The sequence below is a fragment of the Etheostoma cragini genome, chromosome 12, assembly GCF_013103735.1.
Source record: "Etheostoma cragini isolate CJK2018 chromosome 12, CSU_Ecrag_1.0, whole genome shotgun sequence".
Taxonomy (NCBI): Eukaryota; Metazoa; Chordata; class Actinopteri; order Perciformes; family Percidae; genus Etheostoma; species Etheostoma cragini.
Window position 1 is genome coordinate 11,448,799 of NC_048418.1, and position 21,029 is coordinate 11,469,827.

A 21,029-nucleotide genomic window follows, 5' to 3' on the forward strand; every position below is an offset into this window, starting at 1 on the left:
TTGTTTAAATTGGTTTGATGTTCCAAAACACCTAAGTGTGACAAACATGCAAAGGAACAGGAAATGAGGAAGGGGGCACCACTGTATTTACGATATCTGTCTAAAACGTTGTAAAAGCTAGAGAAGATAATGAATTAATAACACTCAAAAAGCTAAAACTTATTTACTGCAAGATTATGCCGGGGTGTGTCATGGTATGTGGGGTTGCGTTTCTCCTAAAGTTGAGTCGGTCTCAACTTTTTTTTGTCTAGAAAACTGAAAATAGTTGACGCTCACAAAGTAGGAGAAGGCTATAAGAATATAGCAAGGTGTTTTCAGATGCCAATATCCTCTGTTTGGAATGTAATTAAGAAATGGCAGTTATCAGGAACAGTGGAAGTTTAAGCAAGATCTGGAAGACCAAGAAAAATATCAGACAGAACAGCTCGCAGCATTGTGAGAAAAGCAAGTCAAAAACCCACGTTTGACTGCACAGTCCATTCAGAAAGACCTGGCAGACACTGGAGTTGACTGCACAGTCCAACCAGAAAGACCTGGCAGACACTGGAGTTGCGCTACACTACACCATCCCACTATAAAGAGATACTTGTACAAATATGGTCTTCATGGAAGAGTCATCAGAAGAAAACCTCTTCTACATCCTCACCACAAAAATCAGCGTTTGAAGTTTGCAAATGAACATATAGACAAGCCTGATGCATTGTGGAAACAGGTTCTGTGGGCAGATGAGGTTAAAATATAACTTTTTGGCCGGAACAAGCAAAGTTATGTTTGATGAAGAAAGGGCACAGAATTAACTTAAAATAACCTCTGTCCAACTGTTGCCCAAAAGTCTTGAAGGAATTCCCAGAGATGCTTAGCACCTGTTGTCCTTTTTGCCTTCATTCTGCGGTCCAGCTCTTCCCAAACCATCTCGATTGGGTTCAGGTCTGGTGAGTGTGGAGGCGCAGGACTCCCTCACTCTCCTTCTTGGTCAAATAGCCCTTACACAGCTGGGAGGTGTGTTTGGGGTCATTCTCCTGTTGAAAAATAAATGATGGTCCAACTAAACGCAAACCGGAAGGGATGGCGTGCCGCAGTAGGATGCTGTGGTAGCCATGCTGGTTAAGTATGCCTTCAATTCTAATTAAATCCCCGACATTGTCACCAGCAAAGCCCCCCCTGACCATCACACCTCCTCCATGCTTCACAGTGGGAACCAGGCATATAGAATCCATCCAGTCCCCTTTTCTCCGTCGCGCAAAGACACAGCGGATGGAACCAAAGATGTAATACTTTGACTCGTCAGACCAAAGCCCAGATTTCCACTAATGTCCATACCTTTTGTTTCTTGGCCCAAACAAATCTCTTCTGATTGTTGTCTCTCCTTAGCAGTGGTTTCCTAGTTGCTATTTGACCATGAAGGCATGATTTGCGCCGTGTCCTCTTAACAGTTCTAGAGATGTGTCTGCTGCTAGAACTCTGTGTGGTATTCTTCAGGTCTCTAATCTGAGCTGCTGTTAACTTGCAATTTCTGAGGCTGGTGACTCAGATGAACTTATCCTCAGCAGCAGAGGTGACTCTTGGTCTTCCTTTTCTGGGGCGGTCCTCATGTGAGCCAGTTTTGTTGTGGCACTTGATGAATTTTGCAACTGCACTTGTGACACATTCAAAGTTTTGCAATTTTCCGGACTGACTGACCGACCGTCATTTCTTAAATTAACGATGGCCACTTGTTTCTCTTTACTAAGCTGATGAATTCGAACAGTTGTCCAGTAGGGCTGTCTGCTGTGTATCAACCTGACTTCTGCACAAGACGACTGATGGTCCCAACTGCATTAAAAAGGCTAGAAATTCCACAAATTAACCCTGACAAGGCACACCTGTGAAGTGAAAACCATTTCAGGTGACTACCTCATGAAGCTCATAGAGAGAACACCAAGGGCTTGCAGCGCTATCCAAAAAGCAAAGCCAGGCTACTTTTAAGAAACTAGAATATAAAACATGTTTTCAGTTATTAGTACATAATTCCATATGTGTTTATTCATAGTTTTGATGCCTTCAGTGATAATCTACAATGTAAATAGTCATGAAAATAAAGAACGCATTAAATGAGAAGGTGGTTCCAAACATTTGGGCTGTACTATAGATGTAGAGAGAGAGAAATTACAAAAATGCAATTGTGAAAAAATAAAACTGCTTAATTTCTGCATCAGATCTACTGCTTTTATTCTCTGTAAGGTCATCAGTTTAGAAAACGATACTAATTTCAATATGTTCCTAATTGCAGGATGCAGCCTATTTGTTTTACTATCTGGGAGCTTTACTTTGAACATATAAATTCCTTATTCAAATAGTTCCCCTTAAAATGTGAATGTTTTTGTAGTAAATTTACAGATTGTTTAGATGAGTGTGTCCTGTGAACACATTACAAAAGATACACAAAGGAAATATAAATATGGCTTTCCCACAGGATCTGGTTTAATCTGGGAAGGTGTTAGCATTTATACATGAGATACATGTAAACATGTTTGCTTCTTAGCTAATCACCTTTCTATTTGTATGTCCCTCTCTTTGTCTCTATCTAGCCTCAGGGAATCGGTGAGCCAAGTGTTTACCATGCTGTGGTGGTCATCTTCCTGGAGTTTTTTGCATGGGGTCTTCTTACCACCCCAATGCTTTCGGTAAGCCTGGACACACACGCACTCTTACAAAGATGCACTGTTATGTAAACTGACATAGCAGTTCGTAATATATTCATACGCCTACACCTCGCCCTGCTGGTAACCTAGCCAAAGAGTGGCATTTCCCATTGACTGGAATCACACAAGGCCCATGATTATCTATGAATGATTGAATAACTAATTAAATAAAGCCCTGTGTGACGCACTTTTGTTTTTTATGCATGTGTGTTTGCAGATGTTTTGTCAAGCGCTAATGGACTGAGAAATATGAACAGGGCATCAAACTGTTTGGTTGTCTGAGCACAAGCTCTTTGTTGAAAAGGCTTATCAGGGGGTTGCTGGTTTGTGTTGTCAGGCCACAGCATAGATGCCGGCCAGGCAAACCCCGCCACACATTCACTTCAGAGCATAGTGGTGTGGTTTACACATCTGTGACAAGCAACTCGAAAAGCATTATTTAGAGGATTGGCTTTCTTAAGTGTAACCTTTTTGTTTTTGAAAAACTATGGCACCAGAAGATCATTGGCCAATATTTAAAAAACACAGATGATCGTCTCCTCAAAAACAGATCTAATTTATAAGCAAAGTGCCAAAATGAGTCAGTGATGATATGCTTTCATTCATACCAGCAGGCATTGTTTGTTTTTTCAGCCAAACTCTGTATTTAGTCATTTTCTGTTTTTGTTTTTTTGGGGGGGTCACACTCTCTTTCCTCTTCCAACGTAAATTATTTTGGGTAGAAACTGGTGTCTCAGTGGCCGGGTTAGCACAGTTTGTAGAGCATGCGCACATACGGAGGTTTACTTCTCTCCAACCTGCGGCTCTTTAGCTGCATATCATTCTCTCTCCCCTTTTTATATCTTCATCTGTCCTGTGGAAATAAAGGCCTAAAATGCCCCAAAAATCTTTAAAAAGAAACTGGCACCTCAAACAAATGATGAGCAAACATCTGTGCACCACATGATTAGACAGGCTTATGCAATAGATGCTTTTCAGCGGTGTATTATTTGAAGAGGTGGTTTATTAAGCATTAATCACTGGGGGTTTGTAAACCATTAATTACTGATTTGTTGCCCTCAAGATCACTTTGGAGAGGCAGGATTTGCATTTTGGACTAATCTGGGGGTGCCTAAAGATAAGAGGGACTGCTTCACTGCTCCTAATGAGTCCACTGCTTCATTAGTACCCAGCAGCAACAGTCATCACTAAGCATTCAGTCTCTGTGTGTTGGTTAACTTATTACCAGAGGAAGAGCAGAGAATATTAGCAGTGTCTCAAGCGTTCCCTCTGTTCCCTTAAACAATCAGATCCTGTTATTCAGTCTCAGTCAAGCTCCCCATGTCCTGAATTAAACCACGGCTTCATGTTCCCACACCATTGTCAGTGACACTTGTGCTCCATACTAGCTGCACACTGACGTTATAGACTTTGAACTGAACATACCATTGATTTTTAACTATCTGAACACCCCTTTTCTCTCTGCTCTCTCACAAAGATACAGTATTGCTGAAACACAGGTTCTTTTCATTTGTGGCTCAGTAGTGGTAAACCAAGCATGGTCAGAAATTTAAAAAAGTTCTCCCTATCATGTGGTTATAATAAAAGCTTTTAAAAAATCAATGTAACATGTCACAATTTGCACTAGGGCTGTACAATTTATCAAAATGTTATCAAAATCACAATATGGACTAATCCAATATTGAAATTGCAGGGGGGAGCATTATTTGTAAAAGGCGCTGCAGAGACATCCCGGCCTACAAATAGAAAACCTATAGACTAAAGAGTCTTTGTTTGGTACAGATCCTCCCAAAAATCACATCCTAATCATTTAAATGTTTTTGATTTTAATATTTTCAATGAAAATAATAATGCAACAAACTTCCTCCAATATCGTGAATCATACATCAATTGCAATATCTAATTAAATAAATAATTGATATTTTCCTCATATCGTGCAGCCTTAATTTGCACTTAGTAATGGAGCAAGGGCCCAGCGATCTGTGGTGTTAAGTTTTGGGTGCCCAGGACCACTACGGAAATAAGTTTATTTCAACTTTCAAAGTTTTTATCCTCTGTAATGCTCCAATTTTATGTATAACACTTTGTCTGTTTTATATGGTCTTTGTTTTGTTTTTCTATTTCCGTGTTCTACAAGTTTGAATAACCCATAGTTTTCTTCCAAAGGCCTCAGTGATAGAATTTTTTTTTTTTACTTTCAACCTTCCTCTGGTACATTTTTGTCCAGTGGCTTCACACTTGTTTACCTAGTTGTAGTTTAACTTTAAAAAGTACATACACCACTGTTAGTCATTGTTTAAAATGTGATGCAGTATACGTTGACAACGTGGTGTTATCTCATTTGTTTTTCTTTTTTTCTTTCAGGTGTTACACCAGACATTCCCCCAACACACATTCCTGATGAATGGGCTTATCCATGGTGTCAAGGTAAGAAGACAGTATACACAAACATACGATTCTGTCTCTCATGAGAGACTGTATCCCATAGCAAGAAATATCTTTGTTTAAAATGCAATGACTTAAAATAAATGGAAAGTGGAAAGCTTTTTGTGGATAAACTCATTCAAATAAATAAATTACATTTATTTTTGTAATCACATAAAGCCATACAGTAAGACATGCCAGGAGCATGTGCTTTTTACTACAGTGGCAGGTGATTAACAATCTTGTTCTCTTGCAAGTTTGTCTTGGTTATGTTTGCCCTTTAAAATTTGCTGAGTGAGTGCTCTTGGTCAACGACGCCCTGCTTGAGACCAGTGCAGTTTGACTACAGGTAAACACCTGCGAGCTGTCTAAAATACACTAGCAGGTTCCCCAAATGGCCACGGAATAGCTCATAGAAGCACGTTGCGGGTCAGGTGCCTCAAGAACATCTTGCTGGTGTTATTTCAGGGAAAGGAAAGCGTGTCTAAAGTAGAACTGTAACAATTCCAACTTTTGCTGTACTCTTTATTGTCTCAACAATATATGTCACAACAATACATGTCTCTTTCAGTCCAATTTAAAAAATAATTAATGTTTTTTTGTATTACTTTTTCCAACAAATTAAAGTTTTGAATGAATCCCAGGATACATAAAGTACACAGCCTGTGAAGTAAACCATGCCTTTTTTATTATTGTGCATTTTGTTGCTTAAATTTACATTAAAATTGACAATAGAACATCTATCCCCAGCAAGAAATAACAAATATTTTTATCATTAAATTAAAAACCAAGCAATTTCTCTTGCTTGAGGCAGCTACAGCCCAGGATGTTTGGAGTTGCTATGGCAACAAGTGACAATAATGACTTGTATAGTTACAATTTGGCATATCTACACAAAATAAACTACTATGAAGAGTCGACCCCTAATAGCACAAATCTCCAGGGAACTACGGTGGCATAACGTTAATTAATGATGGCCATTTCTGCAATAGCATTGTTTTTGTTTAACAAAGCACAATAGACAGACTAACTACGTTACTGAAACACATATATAAAGCTGCTTTGGAAGGATTTTTAACATTCGGAAGCCAAATTGACTTGCGGGTGGGTTCTTCCTCTGATAGGAATCCATGGCATCAAAGGATCCTGTTACGCTCACGGCAACGCTACAGAGCGCACACATGTATTGGAAACGTTTTTGAAAGATCCAAACAAAAGTGCGACCCATCTCATAAAACAAATTCTCTAATTCTTTATTGCGGTTAAACAAAAAAAGTCCCACATCAATATGTGTTTAAGAAATATTCTAGTCTTAATCTGCATAGCTATTTGTACTCTTTGTGAATATGCATGCCACATATGTATTGTTGGCTTACTTTAACTCACAACATGCTAACCAGCAACATAGGATTCCATTAACTACGCTAAGCTAACTAGCAATGCATACACTGAGACAAAAAATGCGTTGGCCCACCTATCTCTAGCTAGGGGAGACCGTGATAAGCCCTATTTCTTCCTACAAATGGTGGCATGTTCCATTTTTAAGAACATTGTTATTGTCTGCGCAAGAAACATCTACTCTGGGAACAAGCTAAATTTAGTGGGCAAAACCTATTATGGCCACCAAAAAGCACTTATCATGACAATCTGTCTATATGTCAACATAATGAATTGCTTGTTTTTGTTTTGTCAAGAACAAAAGAAAGATAAGATTGCTTTATCCACCATGGCAAAAACAACTTTAACGATCATAAAATACCTTTTAGTCTTTTATTAACAAACAAGACGGTTTTAAAGATCATTTTTGTTTTCTGGCTTTCAACGTTTGACAATCACTGTGAATCTATAAGAGGTAACTTTACAAAAGTTATCCATTTACAATTTCCTCCCATTCTGTACCATGTTCTCCGCTATCTTTCTCCCTCCCTCCTCTCTAGGGCCTATTGTCATTCCTGAGTGCTCCGCTGATTGGCGCGTTGTCAGACGTATGGGGACGCAAATCCTTCTTGCTGCTAACTGTCTTCTTCACCTGCGCACCTATTCCACTGATGAAGATCAGCCCATGGTGAGTTCCAAACACGGACAACTCAGCGCAATTATTCAGTCTTCTATCAAGGTAGAAGGTGAAGTCGTGTCCTGTCTGTTCTGGTCAGAAACACCACATAATATAATGCAATCAATTGAACAACAGAAAAAAACTACAGCTCCAAAATGACCAATACAAAACATTGTAAACTTCAGGTATGATTTTACAATGTAAACAGTTGTCTGTGTTGACACGCCAAACTCTTTTCTTTCAGGTGGTACTTTGCAGTCATCTCCATGTCCGGCGTCTTTGCCGTCACCTTCTCTGTGATCTTTGCCTATGTGGCAGACATCACACAGGAGCATGAGAGGAGCACAGCATACGGTTTGGTGAGGAGATGGTCGACCAAAACTGAGTCCTGTTAAACTTAAACAAAATAATTTATGGACTCAAAGAAGCAATTATTCGTGAAGAATAATTCCTGTATTTGTTTTATCATTTTTCAGAACTGTACTAAAGGTCAATCACTTCCACTTTGCTTACCCTCCGCTCTGCTTCTTCCTCCCTTCAGGTATCTGCTACCTTTGCGGCCAGCCTGGTTACCAGCCCGGCCATCGGAGCCTACCTGTCTGTGGCCTATGGTGACACCTTGGTGGTAATCCTGGCCACCGCCATTGCCCTGCTCGACATCTGCTTCATCCTGGTGGCTGTACCGGAGTCGCTTCCAGAGAAGATGAGGCCAGCATCATGGGGAGCACCCATCTCCTGGGAGCAAGCGGACCCCTTTGCTGTGAGTATCAACATAACACTCTTTGATCTTTTTTAGTCCATAATGACCCAGTATTATGCAAGTTTTTTTGGTTGTTTTTTTTTTGTGCTCCATCAGCTTTTTATTGTTTTATTGGAATCTAAACATGTATATTAATTTAAGGTTAAGCTATTGAGTGGAAGCTTTCATTTCACAGTGATATGCATCTTTATAATTGTTTTTCATCATAGTAAAGAGCGTCATCTGGAAATGCACTTGATAAGGCTTATTTTATTAAATCATTAATTCCTGCATAGCAACGCAATGATACATAATTATCTTAAGATTATAGTCAGCAGTTCTGTAAAATATTCATGCCGCTTATGGCAGGACAATATGCTGCAGAGGTGACTTTTGCTAACGGCTAATTTAATTAGGAGGCAATGTTAAATCAGTATGTCTGAAAAACTACTAACTTTGCTCATGTTTAAAATGGTGAAGCTATGCTATAACAAATTACATTGTTCTTGCTGTTGTCTTGGGCAGTCTCTGCGTAAAGTGGGCCAGGACTCCACGGTGCTCCTCATCTGTATCACAGTGTTCCTCTCCTACCTCCCCGAGGCCGGCCAGTACTCCAGCTTCTTTCTCTATCTCAGACAGGTAACGCTCTGCTCTCCCTGCTTACACATTTACCAAAAGACCACAAAAACGACTGTATGTTACACACAAGTTAGTGGTCGGTCAGACTGACACATGCTGATTTTTACAGAAGTCTAGTTTTTTTTGTAATTTCTAAATGTATCACTTTTTTATCACACACGGCTCCATAATATGACAAACATACAATGATTTCATGCTTTGGCCTGCAAAAGGAAAATGGTTGAATCTGGTGGAATACAGTAAAAATTCAAATATCACCAGATTAATTCAAAATGAAATGCTGACATAATGGACAGATTACAGAATGCATGGTTTTATACAGTAAAGACAGTGAGATAAAAACTTTGTTTCAATGGCAGTCAAGGAGGCATTTTTGTCCACAAAAGGTGTCCAGAGGGAGAATCTTTGACATATCCAAGAATCTAATCACCACCAAAGCTCCATTTCCCCCTACGATTTATTTTGTGGAAAATAATTAATGTTCTGTTTTTCATAAATGATAATTACTTTAAGGAATTAAACTGACATTTAAAGGATTAAAATCCTGAAAATTATTGTTTGGTAGTTTTGAGCAAGTTAGAAGTTGGGAGATTTTTGGAAAAAGAATATATATATATATATATATATATAATGATTTAATAGCAGTTTTTGTGTGTACTTTTTTGCCACCAAGATCTGAGATGGGAAGTAACGAAGTACAAATAATTTGTTACTGTACTCAAGTAGATTTTTCAGATATTTATACTTTACCATTTATTTTTATGGCGACTTTTTACTTTTACTCCTTACATTTTAACACGAATATCGGTACTTTCTACCTCTTACATTTTAAAAAATAGGCTCTTAGTTTAGTTTTGTTCAAAAGGTTGTCCATCAGGTGTGATTGTGAGTGTGTCGGAGAATAGCGCGTGCGCGCGCCTCACTCCGCGAGCGGGCGCCCACGGCACACGGAGAAAAAAAAGTGAGAGAAAAGAAAAAGACTAGCTGTCCGGAGGATAACGAGTTGAGATTGTGTGCGTCCTTGACAACTGTAAGTCATATAACTTATGTTGTCAGTTCATGAAAGCCTATTGTTGTAGTGGTCTATAGTTCTTGCAAATTTAAAAGTTAGCTTGTTTGTGTTCTTCACCTGTTAGCTAGGCTGCACCTGGCTGTTAATTATAATGGCGATTGTTGAACGTCCTTGCTCATTAAGATAACACAATTACTAGTGGGTTTATGGTTATTTACTATCATAAATGATTCCTATGCATTGTGTATGGTAGCCTTTACAATGTTATTTATATCTTTTATTACCACACACACACACAGCAGAGCCACGCCCATATCTGTCCTGTTGCTTGATTGTAATGAAGCATCAAAAGAGAGAAGTTGTCTCCATCTGTGTTTTAACAGACACACCTGGGGCGAAGTTGGAAACCAGAATCAGCTTTAAATACAGTCCTGATCTAGTCCTCACTAATTTTCAAATAATTTCACTGAAGTTACTTATTATTTTTGCCTCATCAATACCAAGTTGAATCTAATTGGATGGGTATATACACAGACTTCTCACAAAATCACACTTGAATTCATATCTTGCTACTCGGTCAGAATCTTATTAACCTGAAGTCCCAGTCTTAGTCACAATAAATGAGCTATATGTTTTAGACCTTGGCAGACAGCCATTTAAAATGTAACCAATGGCATATAAAGAGCCTTTTTTCCATGACCACTGTAGTTTTGCAACATGCTCTCTAGTTTTGCAACATGCTCTCTAGTAATATGTGTCTGGTCCAGGTAGCTTTGTCATTTGCTAGGCTACTTCTACTTATATACTTTAAGTAAATTTCCAAGCCTGTACTTTGTTACTTTTGCTTGAGTAAAGAAGTTAGATCAGTACTTCTACTTTACCAGAGTATTTTTTTTAAACACTTCCCGTACTCAAGTAGAAGTACAGACTATTGTGAGTACTTTTGCCATCTCTGACAAAGATGCCTAATGTTTGTAAATTTGAGGAGGGCACAAGGGTTGAGTAGGAATGGCATATTTTCTGTATATTCATTTATTTTTGCAAGCCCTTTGTTAAGTCCTAAATGGCAGCGACTCAACTGTGTGGCTGTGCGCAGATGTTGTATTGACAACCCGAAAGGAGTGACACCTCTTATTATTTTTAACCTCTTTGGAATAACTGGGGGGAAATCTGCCCAACAACCATTTTTGCCTACATCGCTGTAAGATGAGGTCAGCAGGTTTTCTGAACAGATAGTTTTAATGTGTGAATAAGTAGAAATAATTAATTAGGTGTTTCAGCAAAATTCTAAACTAGGAAAACCGATGGATTGTAAAAACACGTCTGAAATGGACTGCTTGAGTAAATATCCAGTGGTACGGTAGCATCTGGAAGCAGCTGGCAGCGTCGAGGTGAACTGACAAGATGTGACCTCTTTTTGTAAAACTACACAAACTAAACAATCCCCACTTCAAGCAAACAGTGTCAGTTGAACCAGTTGGGCAAGTCAGACACAGTCTCCACTGCTACCATCATGGGCAAAAAAAAATAAAGTAGTTCTGCAGCGTGGGGATAACATTTTTCTACGTGCCTTCTTTTCCCCTTTTATGCTCAAGTTGCTTTATCGTACAGCTCTCCACATTAATTTGTCATAATTTATACACACCTCGCACCAGCTGCCCTACTCCTGAGGCTGCCTGTATTCAAGAGATAAAAGGCAGCATATTTGACCCAAATAGAAGAGGACAAAGAGGAGCACTTTTTGTTGTTCCAAGATGCAGTAGTAAACAGCACGTGTCTACAAAAGGCCACTAACAGACCCCTTCTTTCAGTGTTTGGTGGAGAATGGGTGAAGGCTTTGTGTTTGAGATACTTGTTTGTCTGACTGTGCTTGTCTTTTCATGTCCTAACTTGTGTTATCTGCATGCTTCCTAATCAACAGGTCATAAGCTTCTCATCAGCGACAGTGGCTGCCTTTATTGCTGTTGTGGGGATCCTCTCAATACTAGCCCAGGTACTGAAAAAATTACAATATAATATTAGACCCTCCTCTGCTTGTGTTTGGAGTTTTGGTATTGTTATTCTTATTGATCAATGTATTTGTTTTGTCTACTTTGTGGCAAAAAATAGAAACATTTTCCTTAGAGCCCAAAGTCACAGTTTAAAGTCAAGTCAAATGGTATTTGTATATCACAGATTTGCATCAGAGCGCGGTACAGCATACCACGCCCTCCGCACAAAAACTTAAACAGGGTAAAAAAAAACTTGAGGAAGAGCAACAGAGGACAGACAGACAGACAAGTTAAATATGGGTGTACAGAGTAGAACGAAATTAGAATAAAAAAGAAAATATTTAGGTTACTATCAGAAGACAAAGAAAATCTGCAAATGTTAACATTTAATGGGATGGAACTAGTGAAGCAATACATTTATTTTAAATAATGTTCTTTTTTTTTGTCCGATTAATCAAGTAATTGTTTTAGCTAACAACACCTAATGCCTCCCCAGAGTTGTATTGTATGACCTGTGTGCTGTTTCTGCAGACTGTGGTGTTGGGCATCCTGATGCGTTCCATAGGGAATAAGAACACAATCCTACTCGGCCTCGGCTTCCAGATCCTACAGCTGGCGTGGTACGGCTTTGGCTCTCAACCCTGGTTAGTGACCTAGTGTGCATGCCTTTCCATCAAACTCTTTCAAAAGGACCCCACACACTAAGAACCAGAAATACATTAAGAATACAGCTCTATCTGTATTCCTTGTATCCATCTAGCTCAGGTTCAACTGGCGACAAGCTTCACAATAGATAGTGATACAGAGACGTCATTTGAGTAAAAACATTTAAGGATTGCATTCATACTTTCAGGGTTACTCAAATAATATTCCAAGAACCTGAAGCACGGTCAGATGACCAGAATTTATAATTAGAAAAAATAAAATCTAATGGAAAATGGAGAACTCGGAAGAATTCAATCCAGTTATAAGATATATGATGAGTCCTTATGGACCAAATAGTAACAGCGTTAAAATCATTTCTATGTTTTATGAAAGAATTACGGAATGTAGGGGCAACTCAACATTATGCTTGAAATAAAGATGGGGAAAGGAACTAAAAGTGGAAATTCCATCAGTTGTATGGTACGATATGTGTGAAACTTAACATACTTCCACAAGTTCACAACAACTGAGGGTGTTTAACTGGAAGAATTTGATGCGTTTTTTTATTACACCTCAGATTAGCAGTAAAACATCTTCAACACACCAGCTCTGCTGGAGACATTTGGCTGCTTAGTGGTGCATCACTCACATTTTTTTGAGTTGTCAAAAACTGAAGCCATTTTGGGAGGATATACATTTAGTTTTAAGTAATGTATTTGCATATAAGATTCCTTTCTCATGCATAGACTTATGCCTTTGTCATATTTCACCTGTGAAAGTACAGAGGGACTGGTACCTAGTCAAGATACTCCTTACAGCAGCGAGGAAAACCAGATAACTGGTATAAGCCTGATTGTCCTAAACGACAACAATGGTTTGATGTCGTACGAGAAAAAAGGGCAATGGAAAGGTTGACTGTTGTGCTTGCTTTGAGAGGTCTGTCTACCAAAAGATGGCAGAAGTGGGCACTTTACTTAAATAAAGCATAAGGACATTGGTTTACAGCTTGGACTCAGTGGATAAAGCATTGACTTGAAATGTATTTTTATGTCTATTTTTTTGGGCTATCACCACCTTTTCTCACAGGAGTTTTAGTTGTTTCATATATTAATTACAAATTGAGGTGACTGATCAGTTGTTATAACTGACTGAATATTCCATAAAAACTAAAGTTAAACAAATAATAAAATAAAATCTAATACCCGACCCTGTCTGTTTCAGGCCCAATCCCACAGTGAACATTGCAAATATACAGGCACTATTGTCTTTTCTATAGTTTAGTTTTTTCCTTTTCATTATAATTTCTAGTCCTTGTACACGGTTGTTGTGATGGCCTGACAAACCACCAGAGGGGAGCAGAGCCTCAATCAATTTTACGTTGCCAGCTAGATGGTGACACTGTAATCTGATTAGTGAGACTCTTTTAAAAGCATCAATATAGTGTTGTAACTTGAAAGATCTTGTTTGAATAATGTAAAATGATTTTCTTAACATAAGCACAGACATTTCACTGTCTTTGTAGTTAGAGAAAGACAGTGAAATGAGATACTTTACCTTTATTTATTTATTTATATATATATATATATATATATATATATATATATATATATATATAAACAAACAAACAAACAAACAGTAACTATTGTTTTTGTGATTTTACTAAACAACCACCACCCAAACACACAAGTAACACTATCATATTCACTTCTCTTGATGTGAGATCATAACAACTGTGTCAGTTTCTCTTGTTTCAGCCTAGAGGGGAAGACAGAGTGACCCCTAATATCTATTGATTCTGACAGAAAACATTCACAACATGTCTTCTTGTTGTTTCTCTCTGCTTTGGTCAATACCCAAGAGATTAAGTTAAATAAAGGTCAAGATGTTCCATGATCACACAAAAAGTAAACAGCATCTATTACTTCTAGTGTCTCTACCTTGGGGATTACCACACAAACTACCAGCACTCTAAAGCAGTCAATTAATGATTGAAAACATACAAATCATTGCCATGATTTAGTTTTTCATAAATTGAATTGGAAGAATAACTATCTAAAATTTGATTTGAGTATTCTGAGTATCTGAGTATTTTGGAGGCTTAGTCACTTCCTTTTTATTTATCTATTTAGTTATGTATTTTAAGTTCTTGCTTTGTTACAGAAGCACTTTTTTTTTTTTTTTTTTCATGCAGATATGGTTTTTTTTCAGCCATAAGGTTTTAGGTTGCAAACCAACTTTGCACACTGTCATACATGCAAACCCACCTATCTCCTGTAATAGATTTGCAAAGTATTTTTTGTTTTGAGCCATAAGGTTTTAACCAGAGTAGCAAGCAGTAACGAGCTGTGAACTTCTGACGGGCATGTTTAAATCTCAGTTTTTGAAAGGTTGAATAAAAGTTTATTTTGTGTCCTTAACAAATGTGTGTTGTTGGTTGTAGGATGATGTGGGCTGCTGGAGCTGTTGCAGCCATGTCCAGCATCACTTTCCCTGCCATCAGCGCCATTGTGTCCCGTAATGCAGACCCCGACCAACAAGGTAGGTTTCTCAACTGTCAACATCTATCACCCTTACCTAACTTTTTAATAAAAATGACCAGGCATCAGTGTGTGTGATTTTTACCAAAACAGCTATATATGAACTCTGCCCAAATACATAGTCTAAAATTGGCTAAAATAATTGTTTCAATTATTAAATATCTAATCACAGTACAAGTGAACACGAGTAAGAATTTAATGCCAAATTAACATGATGAATTTTACATGATCTTTCCTGACAAATACCTGTCTCCGAAAATGGTTGTCTTGCTGCAAGCTGACAGATAATTGAAACTATGCCGTACATTTTTATTTATTTAACAAATAACGGTAATTCTCATTCTAATTGGGCACTGAAATGTAGCATCCTGACGGTGTTATGTTTGTATCTGGCTGCCTGAAGGTGTTGTCCAGGGGATGATTACTGGAATCCGGGGCCTCTGTAACGGTTTGGGCCCGGCTCTTTACGGTTTTGTCTTCTACTTGTTCCACGTGGAGCTTACCGACGCAGACGGCTCTGAGAAAGGTGCCAAACCGAACATGGCCAACCCCACTGATGAGGTAGTTACACAATACTGTTACACAACACAATAACTTCCACAAATGGTAGCTGTACTTAAACAAAATGTTTGTCTCTCTCTTCAGAGTGCCATCATCCCCGGTCCTCCCTTCCTGTTTGGTGCATGCTCAGTGCTGCTGTCCCTGCTCGTGGCCCTGTTCATCCCCGAGCACACAGGGCCCGGCATGAGGCCCGGCGCCTATAAGAAGCACAGCAATGGGGCACAGAGTCACTCCCACAGCCCTCAAGGCAGCGGGGCCGAGGGCAAGGAGCCACTGTTGGAGGACAGCAGTGTATAACCACAGCTGAGAGGGGCAGACTCTGCTCCAACCCAACACCCCTGCACACATGGACAGATGCACACATTTTACCACATGGACACACTCTCACCTCAGGCACACATCAGACTCAAGTGCCACGAAGAGGTATTTGTGTCCACAGCACAAAAGTTGGCACTCCCTCCTTAGCAGCCATTTTCTTTTTTTAAAGCAGGGTATTGTAAGGACTCACTAAAGACCCTGTATGAAGAGAGCCTTTGAGTATTTTGTTCCGGCTGCAGTGGAAAGGCGTGTGTGACTTAGCTAAGCTGGACTCTAATCCTTTGTTTCTATACAGCATTAACGGAGTGGAGCATATAACAGCTTGCCACCCTCCTAGTGCAAAACAGAACCAAAGTGATTTGGTTTGGAGTGAGTGAAGTAGATCTCAAATGTTGCTAAATCCTTGTGTGCTTCTTCATATTCCTCTGTAGCCAGTGAAGTGGCAACTTTTTCTGTTTGTCCAGCAAGAGTGTAACAAACAGTTAGTTGAGCACTTGTCTAATGGTCTTTCACAAGCTAACTTCTGTTCTGATGCTTGTTGTTGCGAAGACAGCTCTGGTAAAGCATCTAAGAAGGGAACACAGTTCTTCGGCTGAATGCACAGAAGCAACTGTCCACCTGTGAGAGGAGTCTCTGCAAACCAGTGTGGGGAGAGGCACAGCCTAATCTAGGTCAGAATGGATCAACCAGTTTGGCTATAAAAAGCTTTAACACCACACTTTGTTTAAACATCACACTTACAGAAAGAAGTGTGCAAGAGAGACCACTTTATTAGCTAAAACTCTTTCAATGTTTACTTGCCATTCTCCTAGATTAGTAGTACAGTTTGGGTTGTGTATTTTTCTCTGTTCTAACTGAAGGCTAGTTGTGCTTAAAGTTTTTATTCAAGAAACAAATGTTGCCTCAAAAAAATATATATATATACACACTTAACCTGTATGAAGACTGAGGTCTGAGAAGGCTCTGTAATCTTGCGCTTTCGCTCCCATCGGAGCTGTTACTCTTTTTATTCCCTTTTTTTTTCATGCCTCTTCTGTTATTTTGTTTCCTGACATTTATCACCTTCAGGGTCAAAGCTTACAGAACCATGGTTTTCTTTTAAAAGCCTCTGGACCATTTGGAGCTTGAGCGTTGCTATCAGCATGTCAGTGTTGGCACTGACTGTTAATACAGAGTCTTTGAATTGATATCATCAGGTTAAACCGAATATCACTCATGCTGCTGCAGTAGATCATTCAAAAGTTATTTCTAAAGTGGTAATCTGAACAATGAAAAAGTTTCATCAACATTTTTGAAATTTAGTAACATGCACTGCACATTCCTGAAATGGTAACAAACCGATGGTAAAAAAAGAATTATTGATATAGAACAGATGTAGAGCACCTCAAGGAACTGGCTTCAGATTCTCCACAGAAGGGAGCCATTTGGTCATTGTCAGACCAGTTCCTTTCATGCCAACCTGCGCCACCCATTGCACAAGGTTATTGCAACATTAGTTCAGAAATAAATGTTTATCAACTCCCTAAAGGCAAGGAAGGTAACAGCTGCTCCAATTTGAGAAGATGTTACAGCAGCAAAGTTGTCTTTTTAAAAGCTCTTTTGAGTGGTCTTAAGGTTTTACATTGACCACAAATTTCTATGATAAAATAAAAACAAGGTACACACAAAGGTTTTCATTCATATAAACATAAAAATAGCAGCAACTTTGTTTACAATGCCCAAAATATAGAAAATAAACACCCATTACCTAAAATCAATACAAAACTACAGAAAATAATCAAACGACTTAAAAGAACCAGTTACACAGGATACAAACTGGGATTAGAATAACTGTTTTAGTCCTCTCTTTCACCCTCCAGCGGACAGGAAATCTTCAATTAGAAATCTACAAAGTAACCAGAAGAACAGAGGTTACACAATGGTGTTGAGATCAATATGAACGTCCCCTGGAAGTGTCAAAACTGCCGCAGCTTTTCTTTCCTGTAGTCGTGCACATCAGCTGATTCGTCCATGGGTCTCAGTTGCTGCCGTTACCTTTCTTGCCAATAGGTGGCGCAGGTTGAACATGAATTGCAGGACTGAAACTGCTTGTGCTGCAGCTTCAGAGTTGGACATTGTTCTATGCCTGGTTTTGGTGCTTCTCATCAGTGACACTGTGTTCCCTTTGTTCACATACTGTGTTAGCAACTGGTAAAATATCCCAATCAAAAACGACTCTATAAATGCCTCAAGTGCATTTCAATAGCCAAACTAAAACCTGAAACGGATTAGTAGCTTACACTGTGTCATGCTGTTCAATATCTATCTGAGGAGAAATGTACTTCATATATATTTTGTGCCAAATTCTTTTTTTTCTTTTTTTGGTTTGCTTTTTCATACTATGTGTTTGTGTGTGTGTGTATGTGTGCTTGCACACTCGAGTGATTTGGATTTTTTTCTTGTCTTAATTTCTTTTGGCTGAAGATTTGTTTTAATGCTTTTTTTTTTTATAGCTTTTTAAAACTTCAGTCATTTTTAGGAATATTTTCAACATTGTGGCTCGATGGTAATTATCAAATGTCCATCGGTCTGTTTTTGGTTCAGTCGTCACTTAATAAGCATTTCACCGTGGTTAGTTACAATTTCTATTTGTCCCAGATTTAGCAATAGATAACTATAACAAAAGTCGCCGAATGTTCCAAGCCAAGCTGTACATGTTGACCACACTAGACCCTCAACATTTTGAATTAGCCTGTCAAAGTTTATTATTTCAGAGGGGTTGTTCCTAGACATGAGGCGTTTATTCAATCTCTAAAAATCCTACTCCTGTTTATTTATCATTTATTGGAACAACACATTGGTAAACCCATAAATTAAAATCCTACTGAAATTGGTAAGATTCTGCACCAGCCCCACGTGCACTCGTACAGCTTCCAAGCAGATGTACAAAAATCACCTGTACGTACAGAAAATGTATATATTTATCGCTCAAGGAGATGGCCACCTCTTGGTCTGTTTGGTTGTATGGTGCAGTTATTATATATTTCTCAAAACGTACCTGCTAGCCACTGCTGTTTTTAGTTTGATGTGGTTTGTGGCCTGAACCCCCTCTCTGTGTGCCTAAAATTAGCCAAGAAATGAGTGGCAACATAAGTAAATGGTGGATATTATGTAAATATGGGAAACTAATGACAAACTATTTATTAAAGGTTTATTGTACAATGAAATGTTTGATGTTGTCTCTGGATTTTAGAGGGTGTATACGTTTTGTTTTCTTTCAACTTCATGCCAAAGCTTGGTGATCTGGGTGTGCCTCTGCAAGTAACAACTAATAATTCTTAAGTGTAATTTTTTTTTTTTTAACGTGGATCTTAAATCGCATTAGATCCCATTACATGCTTTTAGCATTCCATTCAGCCTTTACTTACTGTTCAACATACCAGACCTTTGGTTTAATGCTCTATCTTTGTTGCTGGTTTGTTTAGTAACCCTGCCCTCCGCGATCACGGGAGGCTTGTATCATGTGGACGCAACAGGAGAAACTTAAGTTCAGCCTGTGACTGTTAAGCCAAGTCTGGTCGAACACATTACTTCTCCGCCGTTGCACTTTTCACTTGTGCTAACATGATCCTCCATGAGATTAATGGTGTGTTCCCATCACTTTCACTCTTGCTTTTGAGAGATTAGTCTACACAAACGGTGAAGACTTGTCAGCCACTAATAGGACATTTCCCCTCTGCATTTACGGAATAATCTCTGCATGCCTGAGCTGTCTGCCCCACTGGCGTTTCCTTCCATCTGCTGCGATGTGCTGATGAAGGCGAAGTGTCCAAGTGGAGCAACAGGTGTTGAGTGGTCTTAACCTGGGATAGAAGAGATAATAACAAGGCTCTTAGCTATAATCCATCCCCGCTGGTTTCTGGGAAGTCCTCTAACGGCACTGACCACTGAGGCGGATTTAGATACAATTAACTCATCAGCACAATGGGGCCTCTTATTGAGCATCCATAATCAAACCATGTTGCTACTGTTTTATATCACACTATGATTTTTAGTTTGCTTTCCATGTAAAACACTTATTGCACTGAAAGGAAGGGGGAATGCTTTTAACTTGCAGCTTTCAGTGCTTGTAGCTACACAACACATACAACAACACCAACACAACAAACGGCAGGTTCAAGCTCTCTAGAAATAAGGGACACACAGCCTTGTTGGGATTAACAGCTCTCTGGAAGGGAAAGGATTGGGCATGTTTCAACAAGAGCAACTTGACTGAGAAATTTAAAGAAAGTAGCTGCTCAGATCACTTCAAAGGCAGAAGTGTGAGTGCAAGAGCCCCCTCTTGTTTAATTGTGCTTGTGTTGGGGATGAAAAGGGAACACGTGACTATTTGGGGGGAGCTGCTGGAATGTATTGTGATGCAGAGTCGCTGTCATAGCACATTTACTTTCCGGGCTTCAAATAAGTGCATGAGAGTAGAAGAGTGCTTACATGATTCAAAACTGGTCTCCTGGACTTGGCTGCAGGCCATACACACACACACCACAGCACTGTTACTACAAATGTGAGTGTCCATTAACCTCAGAGAGGCAGAGCATCCATCAAGCGCTGCCTCAAAAGTATTGTCTTTGCAAACACTGAATGTCGGCAGGAAGAAATCTTTCTTTAGAACCGTACACCTCAGAGGCACTGGGAAGGGGGAGTGGGAGTGGGCCCAGTGGTGGATGTTCCACCCGGCCCTGACACGCGGCACCATCTTTTCCTGTGGCGGAGAAGTGTAGCGTACTGGCGTCTAGGAAGAGCCCTGGGGGTGAATCATATGTGAACCTCATTGTTCTTCTAGTCAAACACGTCTGTGTGAACTCGGGTTTGTCACTAACCTCTGCCACAGCGGCTGCTTTCCCATGTTCTATATGCAGACCACCGAGGTTTCCTTATGTGACTTCCTTGCACATGTAGTTGACGATTAACCCAGGGATAAGTGTGGGCCTCCGGAGACTGGCTGTTTCACACACAAGGCCCCAACATCTCTGGATTCTGTTTCCTCCAAGGCCATGCTTTAAAAATTATCTATTGTAAACTCCTTTTATTTACCTCTCAGGTTTCTCCTGCACTGCTTATACATCTAGATAATCATGTACTGTAGACTGACAACCCCAGTAGGTCAGTACATTCATACCACCAGAGTGAGTAAGGCTTATCACTCTGAACCCTGACCCTGTTGCTTTTGCTGTCACATTCAAACAGGGTGCAACCTACATGTTAGAATAAGTACAAGTGTGGTTGCTATTAAGCTGCATTGCTTCCAGCATGGGCAACAACCGCCTACACTGCAAACCAAGCCAATGGAGACTTCTTAAAAAATAGAGTCTGACAAACTCAATGAAACACGTGTCAGTACTTGCAAAGTGTTTCAGAGATGGAGAGAATGATCAAAATGATCAAAA

At 39.4% G+C, this 21,029-nt stretch overlaps 1 protein-coding gene across 1 annotated transcript in view; it reads left to right on the plus strand.

The window, feature by feature from the left end:
• mfsd14a2 (major facilitator superfamily domain containing 14A2) overlaps positions 1-17,249 on the plus strand; it is a 20,651-nt gene extending 3,402 nt beyond the window's left edge. The window contains exons 2-12 of the mRNA XM_034887093.1: positions 2,568-2,663; positions 5,046-5,108; positions 7,043-7,170; positions 7,406-7,520; positions 7,703-7,921; positions 8,426-8,539; positions 11,473-11,544; positions 12,074-12,186; positions 14,628-14,725; positions 15,128-15,285; positions 15,370-17,249. Coding sequence (XP_034742984.1) covers positions 2,568-2,663; positions 5,046-5,108; positions 7,043-7,170; positions 7,406-7,520; positions 7,703-7,921; positions 8,426-8,539; positions 11,473-11,544; positions 12,074-12,186; positions 14,628-14,725; positions 15,128-15,285; positions 15,370-15,582 — 1,389 coding nt within the window. The 3' untranslated portion in view covers positions 15,583-17,249. The remainder of the gene's footprint in view (positions 1-2,567; positions 2,664-5,045; positions 5,109-7,042; positions 7,171-7,405; positions 7,521-7,702; positions 7,922-8,425; positions 8,540-11,472; positions 11,545-12,073; positions 12,187-14,627; positions 14,726-15,127; positions 15,286-15,369) is intronic.
• The last annotated feature ends 3,780 nt before the right edge of the window (positions 17,250-21,029 follow it).